The sequence below is a fragment of the Idiotropiscis lumnitzeri genome, chromosome 13 (genome assembly GCF_059441095.1).
Source record: "Idiotropiscis lumnitzeri isolate Australia: NSW breed Sydney's pygmy pipehorse chromosome 13, RoL_Ilum_1.0, whole genome shotgun sequence".
NCBI classification, from domain to species: domain Eukaryota; kingdom Metazoa; phylum Chordata; class Actinopteri; order Syngnathiformes; family Syngnathidae; genus Idiotropiscis; species Idiotropiscis lumnitzeri.
The window spans coordinates 17,242,524-17,251,504 of record NC_142403.1 but is presented as its reverse complement, the minus strand read 5'-3'; the positions used below and the strand labels follow the sequence as shown (position 1 = coordinate 17,251,504).

At 43.3% G+C, this 8,981-nt stretch overlaps 2 protein-coding genes across 2 annotated transcripts; both read right to left on the bottom strand.

Annotated features, from left to right (window-relative positions):
• Positions 1-169: 169 nt before the first annotated feature.
• Positions 170-4,662, bottom strand: mknk1 (MAPK interacting serine/threonine kinase 1). The gene is made up of 14 exons (XM_088313915.1): positions 4,540-4,662; positions 3,856-3,918; positions 3,209-3,314; positions 3,041-3,139; positions 2,875-2,972; positions 2,680-2,759; positions 2,519-2,592; positions 2,332-2,436; positions 2,195-2,250; positions 1,980-2,075; positions 1,661-1,855; positions 1,390-1,554; positions 1,257-1,300; positions 170-555 (listed from the first exon to the last, which is right to left on the bottom strand). Exons 2-14 carry the CDS (start codon positions 3,907-3,909, stop codon positions 312-314), a joined length of 1,416 nt encoding a protein of 471 aa, XP_088170041.1. The 5' UTR covers positions 3,910-3,918; positions 4,540-4,662; the 3' UTR covers positions 170-311.
• A 342-nt stretch (positions 4,663-5,004) lies between these two features.
• On the bottom strand, positions 5,005-8,932 carry mob3c (MOB kinase activator 3C). Its single transcript, XM_088313277.1, has 4 exons — positions 8,849-8,932; positions 6,881-7,362; positions 5,613-5,815; positions 5,005-5,415 (listed from the first exon to the last, which is right to left on the bottom strand). The coding sequence occupies exons 2-4, from the start codon at positions 7,296-7,298 to the stop codon at positions 5,386-5,388; spliced, it is 651 nt and encodes a 216-aa protein (XP_088169403.1). The 5' UTR covers positions 7,299-7,362; positions 8,849-8,932; the 3' UTR covers positions 5,005-5,385.
• Positions 8,933-8,981: the final 49 nt, after the last annotated feature.

The window sequence follows — 8,981 nt, the reverse complement described above, 5'->3', positions numbered from 1 at the left end:
CACTGACGACAGGCTTCATAAAAGCTACACATAATTAGGAAAATAAAGCAAATAATTTCTTCATGTAATTAGGAAACAATAATATAAAGCTAGATGTTTCACTATAATAAATACAAAAATAATAAATGACCTACTGAGTTTTTGAGTCAAAAACAAAACGGGTAAAAAAAGAAAATTTGGTTTCAAATATCAGGAGCTTGTTCGAGGTTTCCAAGAGGAAGTGCTACTTTGTGGCAAGTGATAAGATTACAGGCAGTGGGAAAGGGGGGAAAAAAAGTTTCCACAAAAACAGGATGACGAGCCGCTCATTTTCAAGCTGTAAGCTCAGCCGTGCCGTCTCGGCCGCGAAGGGCGTTGGACTGCGCCCTCCTGCGAGCGAGTCGGGAGTTGGACGGCGGAGAGAGCCTCATGGAGCAAACAACGACGGGGCACCCGTCTTCCTCTTCTTCCTCGTCCTGCTGCTGCTGATGCTGTTGCTCGTCGTGCTGCGATAGCTGCCGGTGGAAGGCGATGGCTTCGGCCGCAAACTGGCTCAGGTCTTTGGTGCTGCTGTTCCTGCAAAGTCGACGTACACAAAGCGTCAGAGATGTTCTTTGACTTGAATGGCTCCACATAAATAAGGAGAAACATTTTCAACCCTCCTGTTGTGCTCATTTCTTTGGGACACCCAAAATGAGCATGGCCTTCTGCATGTTAAACCATTAAGAAGAAAAAGAAAAACATTGGTCTAGCGATATGGATTTTGGCAGAAAAAAAATAATTAATTGACCGATTAATAATAATAATAAATAAAAAAAAAAGTGCGCAGTATATTTAAGGTTATCTTAAAAGTCATGCGGAGCACTTTTCCATGCAAACTAAAAATGCTTGCCATATTCTTCCACCACGACTGCTAAGCCGTTGCTGCAGGGCTTGATTTTTGGAGTGTGTTGCACAAGGTGGATTTTGTACATGCGCACTGAGCTTTTTCTTATCCACAATTTTTGGTGCCTTGTCTATTATAAAAGTAGTGCTTTGGCGCCATGTCGGTGCAGAGCAACTGTGTCAAAGTGAAGGGAGTACCTTCATAGGCTGTTGCCTTATCTAACATAAAGGTTGTGCTTTGCTGCCACCTTGTGGCAACTGTAGGCAATTACAAACCTTTTCAATCACGAGTGGATTTCTGCTATTATCCACCACAAATACCGAGGGAACACTGTAATATATAACATTTTGTACTATGTTCATTCCAGTGGTTTTGTGACTTTCTTCCTTACCTCTGTAGGGCATGAGGAGTTGGAAGACCTCTCTCTGGGGCGTTCTGTACAAAGGGTGGTAAAGCAATGTGAAAAACAGGTCTCCCATCATTAACCATGGAACACCCAAAAAAAAAAAAAAAATAGGACCTACCCCCTGCACCCACGGGTGCTTGAGGACCTGAGCGGCACTAAGGCGCAGAGTGGCGTCTCGTACCAGCAGCTTGCTGATAAGATCCTTGGCGGCGTCTGTGATGTGAGCCCAGTCCTTGTCGGGAAACTCGTATTTGCCCTGCTGGATGCTCTCGAACAGGTGACACTGGAGGCGGAACGTTACATGCGGTCTTAATTAGGAATACGTCACGCATTCTAGAACGGAGGCGACAATATGACGTAGTTGTCAAGTCCCAGCTGAGTGAGTGTACCTGGCATGTGCGGCATGTTTCGCCCCGGTCCCACCCACAATCGCTGCCACAGTGGCCAGTGAAGGGGGGGCTGCCACTTAGCAGGATGTACAGAATGACCCCGAGGCTCCACAGGTCGCAGCGTTTGTCGTAGAAGGACGCCTCGTCGGTGAACACCTCCACCACCTCTGGAGCCATGTATTCTGCGGAGCCACACTAAAAATTTTTTTTTTAAAAAACACAGAACACATAACCCCAAGTTAGTGACCAACATAAAGTGCTCTGTCACAACAACCAATGTTTCTCAAATTACGAATGTGTCACAAGGTAAAAATCTCACCGGCGTGGTGAGTTCTGGAGTGGTAATTGGTGTACAGGCGCTGCTGAGCTGCACGCCGCTTCCCAGGTCAAAGTCACAGATCTTAACCGGCGATACCTGAGGAGGTCAGAAAAAAGCTGCCATTGAAATGTTCTACAGCTGCGGTAAATCACATTACGTTTTGGTTTGGGGTCAAAGTAAGGCCTTTTAAATAATCCATTTGCAGCTTCGCTTACTTGATCGGTGTATTCACAAAGGACGTTCTCCAGTTTGAGGTCCCTGTGAGCGATACCTGGAAGAACAACACGTCGTTACCGTGACAACGAGGACAGGTCAGCTGGATGTGGATAGATTGGACAAGAAGGCGACGTACCCTTTATGTGTAGGAAGTCAAGCGCTTGGGCGATGTCACGGACCACCTTGCTCGCCTCCAGCTCGTCAAAATGCTTCCGGTTCTGGATGTGCGTAAGAATGGAGCCTGCGGACACGAAACAATCACACTGTGTGGGGGGCGTGTCGCATAGCGTGCAGACAAAATGGTCGCCGTTCTTTACGCTCACCTCCTCGCAACTTTTCAAACACCAAATAAAAGCGGCTGTCGTCTTCAAAGAACTCAATCAGTTCCAAAATGTTCCTGGGAATAAATTTCGACAATTTAGTTTCAGTGAGCGTTAATTGTGATCATTTCATGGGGTGTCTTTCATGACGGGAATTCCCTCACTTGTTTCCTTGGCACTGGTAAAGCGTCTCCACTTCTCGGAAGACTCGGCTGCGGCTGTGACCCGCACTCTTTTCGATAATCTGCGTGACAGACCAAAATTACTTTTTGATGTTTTTAGTTACCCACCTCTGCTTTGCTAATGCTAACCTAATTCTATTAAATTGCCCTTTTATAGAAACACATTTTCAAAGTCACCTTTACTGCATACTCCTGCCCGTTCTGCAGGCTGACGCATCCCTGGACTTTGGCAAAGGCCCCCTGGCCAAGCACCTCGTCTGTCAGCTTGTAGAGGTCTAAAATGAATGAAGAAAGAGTTAAATACAAATCACAATGAGTCGTATTCAAATGCTGCCGTTAGTACCGTCAAAAGTGCCAGTGGAGTTGTTTGTCGCTCGTGATCTTTTCTTCTTCTTTCGTTTGGCAGCATCTGGGATGTTCAAAGGCTGGCTTTTCTCAACTTCTGATGAAGGCAACAAATAAAGACATTTGAAACCATGTTACGCCGCACGGCACAATAGAGCTGTCCTACCTGCAGGGACTTGAGCGATGTGCTGCCTGTCATCTGAAACGATCCCATTTTGCTTCTGCAGTTCTTTATAGCACTGCCCTACTTGGCCCAGAGCCAGGGAGTTGCCCTGGAACAGACAGGAAACGTGTAAGAGTGGTGTGAAATCAAACGCTGATTCTGTTGAGAAACTGGAATAGAGAAAAATGCACAGTTTGGCATTTTGCATTCTAAACAGTTTTGAGAGTGACCTTACCACGAGGGGAACATCAAAGGTCACTTATTTAATTTCATTGAAATTTGCTAAAATAATACACAAAGTTAAGCGCATCGAAGATTAACTCTGGCATTAGAATAACCACCCGAAAACAAATTGTGTCCAACCTTATACAATGGACTGGCATAGAACTTCTTTATTTTGTTTTGTTTTTGGGGAAGAACCACGTTAATGTGAAATCACTGTTGAAGTACCCCTGCTCCAAAGCAACCAGCCAAAACAGTAGCTTGCAGTTAGTCTGCAAAATGCCAAACTTATCGGCTATTACCAGAACTATCTTAATACAAATCCAGCCATCGTACATGACGCATGGAGAGTGATGAAACGTGTTATGTGAAACGGTAGATAAGACTGATAAGTGGATGTTTCACATCATCATGGGGACAGCTCATACCTGGAGCGAGTACTGGAAGGCATGCAACTCTGTCATCACGCTGTGCCTCACCATAACTGCCAACTGAGGGAACATTTCAAATATTTAGTTGACCTGGAATACCCGGCATCAGCTGAAACTCTGATGCAATAAAAAAAAACTGATGTCAGTCAAGAACATAATGTCACGTGCCAGCTATTGCCTCACGGTAGGATTACTTATTTGCCGATACATAAACAAATGTTTGATAGTAATTAAGTAACTTTAGTAATGATAGTGTAATTTAACTCCTAGACATAAAACCATAATTATGCTCTTCAGCTGGCGTTCTGCTAGAAACTGATAACATTTCATGTGTTAACTTTATGTTGTGTGTAGTTTATTTTGCATTTTAACCATGTAAATCGCTTTGTCAGTCCTCTGAGAGAGGCACTATATAAATAAATGGGTATATAAATAAATGGGTAAGCCATCAGTATGAAATCCAATAGCTAGCAAACGTTAGCAAAGCCAAAGCAGGTCGTGACGTCACTGACAGCATGATATCGGGTTTTTTTTCAGCCATGATATCGTCAACACAGCTAATCGGCTAGCCTAGCACAAACCTGTAAAAACCCCACCCGACTGCCGTTCACGCCGTTCCTATGAATTTTAAAGATAAGACCGGTGCCGTTCAAGCGAATATTAAACATGAAATGGTTTAACCTGAACATTCTCCGAACTGGCCGATTCCCCACTGGTCAGAGCCTTAGAGAGCTGATGTAAGCTGCCATTGCTAAATGAAAGCCGCCAGTCGACCGGTGACGCACCCAGCGGGAAACCACATGAAAATGTATCACCACGCCCCCTTGCACGTATTCTCTTCTCTTATTGGTTTGAAACGACAACGTCACACTGACGCGTTTCAGCACGCCTCTTTATATTGTGGGGAATGTTTTCATCCCAGCGATGAACTTTAAATGTGTTTCCCTCTTCTGTATACCTGTCATAGCATGTTATTTATACTTTATTTGAATCCGTTTTAATGTATTCAATTCCTTAAAAATGCTGCGTCAGCATTCTGTACACAGTGCTCTTCGTTGCTTCAATATAAATTTATTTCTGAGAAATTTTGACAGTCCTAACTCCCTAAAAATTAAAGTGTCTGTCTAAACTAGTCATTCAAAATCCTTTTATTTCATTCATTTATTCATTCCCTTTCAGTTTGAAACTCAGGGTTTCAAAAACCTTCAAAAATACAATCTTTTACTCAATAAAAGTCCAAAAAGCTCAAAATATCTTATAAAAGGCCAACCATAAATACATGCACAGGATGAAAAACAGGAGGAAAGACAGAGGAAATTAATAACCAGCTCAGAGACAAATAAAAAAACAGCACCATTGTTAACATAAGTAACCCACATCTTGACACCACCTGAAAGTGCGGTTGGATCATAAAAATTCACAGTGACACTCATACCGCTCACGTTGTAATATGTTACACATGAATGTGAAAGTTCTTGGTTTCGAGTCCATTGCAGGTGAGCATTTTGTCTTCTTCATATTTGCAGTTTAATTGCAAATCTTCTCAGTCATCTCTTTCTGCAGGACAACAAAACAGAGGATCACTGATGGGCAAGCTTCATTTTATTTCATATCCCTAATTATTACAGTTTTATTACAACCAAAGTCAATGCGAGGGATTTGATCTTAATCTCATTTCATGCCTCACGATGAAGCATTTGACAATATTTTAATTGATCACATAACACAAGGTCAAGGTTACACTCATGTCTCACCAGGGGCTCAAGTTCAGAGTGGTCGATGAGGTTGAACTCCGAAATGAAGAAGTAGTAGTGCTTGTAACAGGTATTGATGTGGGCCTCGGCGCCCATGCTGCAGATGCTGTCAAAGTGATGAATGTAAACGTGCACAAACACCCTGAAGAGCCGGCTCAGGATCTTCTTGCACACCTGCTGGAAATTCTTGGGGAAGGGAACACCTGCAGTGGAAATGAAAAATATGTGGATTTTCTTTTTTAATTTATTAAGAAGAAATGCATTTCTCTAAACTGCACTGCTTTCCGAACATGTGCGTGGATGATAATTTTTTTTGTCCAATCAGATTTCAGCCTCTATGTGTTGCTATGTCAATTTACTATAATCTGCCCAGGATTTACAAAATCAGTAGCACTTGCCGATGTTCAGTAATTTAAATTATATCAGCTGCAACACTGATTGTTTAACCAATCATATTTCAAATATTCCTCACCGGGCCAGCTTGGTGGCTCACAACTTGTCAGAATTTTCTGATTGACCAATCAGAGGAGGGAAAAAAATAAAACAGACCAAAATGGTTCCAGCCAAATGAGATTAGCAAAATGTCTGTAGGTGAGAGTTTTTATCCAATCAGAACTCAGCTAGCTTGTGTTGCCAGGCAGATTTCACAATACCAGAAGCACACACTATTCTTTCCGAGGCCTTCAGATACAATCGTGCCGGCGTCTGTTCTGTCAAAGTGAATGTACTTTCAGATTTGATAGACAGTTGCGATAGCCAATCAGATCACGAGTTGGTTACAGTGAGCCTTCTCGCTGGCCTTACGCTGAAGATGACGAACGCGTCTTGTGATTGGCTACCCACTCGAGAGGGGGGCAGCGTTATGCATAATCAACACACCCAAAAGTCGTAACTTGCGACCGTTCGAAAATCTAAAATATATTTTTGCTTTTTTAAACCACAACGGCCGAAGGAAGGAAAAGTGTGGATTTAATTGCAGATACACTTGCGAGGCCATTTTCAAGATGGACCTCGCAAGAGAAGCTTGGTCCTCCAACACTCACTCACTAATGGATGGATTAAATATGGGGTCATTTACATCTTATCATGGGTCCCAATAATTGTGGTAATTCCCAAGTTTGTTGATGCAACAAAATACGCCCGCCGTTTGATTGCTTCGAAATGTCAGCCTCATGGTTCAATTAACCTCTTTTTAACCCGTAGCACATTAATGAAGCTTCATAAAACCGTTATAATACACACAATCTGTAAAAGACCTCCTCACACACCTACTCTGGTGGGGAAGATTTCCTCATCGTTGATGAGCGACTCAATCCAGTCCATCATCAGGTTCATGTACTTGAGCGCAGGCAACTTGGTGGGTTTCCTGTAGTCGTCGCCGTCCTGCCACCTGTACTCGTACCTGAGCCCCCCGGACATGATCGGACAGGTGCGTTCAGTGCAGTACTCGCTGACCGTGCCGTAGATCAGGTTGATTCTGTTAAAAAAATCCACCACGTGCATGGCGATCCAGTCATTGAGGCTCTCGCCCTCGGGCAGCTGCACTACCTTCCTCAGGTCAAGGTCGGACTTGAGCGAGGCTTGGGCTTTCTTGTACAGTTCAAAACGCTGGGTGCCAGGTTCAAAGCGTTTCCGTGGTCGGAACGTTTTGTCTTTGCTGAACACCTGGCCCAGACACAAAGCCATGTCCTCGTTCAGTTTCTCCTCACGGATGGGCAGTTTGTACTCTCCAGAATTGCCGTTCGATTGCCTTGAAGAGGGAAAACATTTTAGAGTTTAAGCGTTTGGTCAAAAACTGGTGTCTCTGGTTAAAGCAACCATGATCTATTGCTAATTACCAAAGAACGGAAAAAGTTTGTTAAACTAGTACGAGTAAAAAAAAGAATGAATCTTTGGCGTCTTTAGCCGTCAATGGCAGTAAACGAGTTCATTTTGGTCGGTTCTGTGATTATATATTCACTGCAATTGTCCTGATGTGAATAAGCGTGTGAATGGTTGTTTGTCTATAGCAAGCGTGGGCAAACTACGGCCCGGGGGCCACATGCGGCCCGTTAAACGGTTTAATCCGGCCCGCCAAACTTGAAAAAAATTCAACGAATAAACCTTGTTGGTGTTTTATTTTCTAAACACTGTGATGAGTCAACGACAAAAATTTTGTTGTTATGCTTTTGTTCACTTTCATTTCAAATTAAATGTATTTTTTTTCTCCGATGAGGTGAGGTGACCAAAACACCTGCGCCTGGTCCGGCGGCCCTTTTGTCAAATTTTAGAACCCATTGTGGCCTTTTATCTATCATAAATAAACCTTTCTCATAAAAAAAAAAAAAATCCTCATTCATTTAACCCACCGAGCAAGCATCCAAACCATTTGGCAATCATCGAAGCTGCAGACTTCTGATGAATGTTAAGCATTAAGCAAGCAGATGCAACCTCAATAAACAGCACATTACATCTGATTAGGATGATTTGGCATTTGGAATACGCCACTTTTTTTTTTTTCAACGGTCTTGGGCTTACGCTCTCTATCGTGACCTTTCCATTTATATTCAAGTATGACCTCCACTGATTGGTCTCTACAGTCAATCGACCTTGAGTGCAACATGAGACTATCATCAACATTTGTGCGTAAAGTAACTCTATACAATTCCTGTTGTTGTTCGTCCCTGAACCATTATTAGCAAACGTTTGTTTCCTTTCCAGTTCACAAGTCAGTCTGTGTGGAAATGAGACCGTTTGTCCATTCCTAATTGATAAAACATTGAAGAAATCTCCCTCCAGACAAATTGTATGAGGAAAGATGATGTCACCGTGATGATCTGAGAGTGTGTGATCTGCAAAAGAGATCCTTTTTTTTTTTTTTCTTCCTCTACCGGCCAGTTCAGTGGGGGAGTGTGAATACGTGGTCATGAGACAGCTCCATAACAAAAGAGCTTCAAAGGGAGACTTAAACATCAAGCAAACATAAACAAGGACACCATTTACTAGTCGAGAAGTATATTAACGAAAAAAGATAAACACGTGTGGGCTACAAAACTTTTACCCCCCCCCCCCCCCCCCCCCCCCCCCCATCATAGTCTCAAACTGAAGCGTGTCTGGTCATGCACTCCTCTCAAGTACACACACACATACTTCCCCCGTTGTTTATTGACTCCACACACTAAAAACAAAACCAGAAAAGCTCATAGGGGATTTGCTCCCAAATAGGACAGAATAGGAAAAAGTTGTCTCAACTGTACCTGGTTGTTTTCCTACAGAAGTGGCTCAACAATGTCGGCAAAAGCTTTGGGAGAGGCCGGAGTGGATTTTGGAGGACAGCTCCAGCTGCTTTACCCCCTTCTCCTCCCCCCTGGCTGCCCCCCCCTCTCTCTC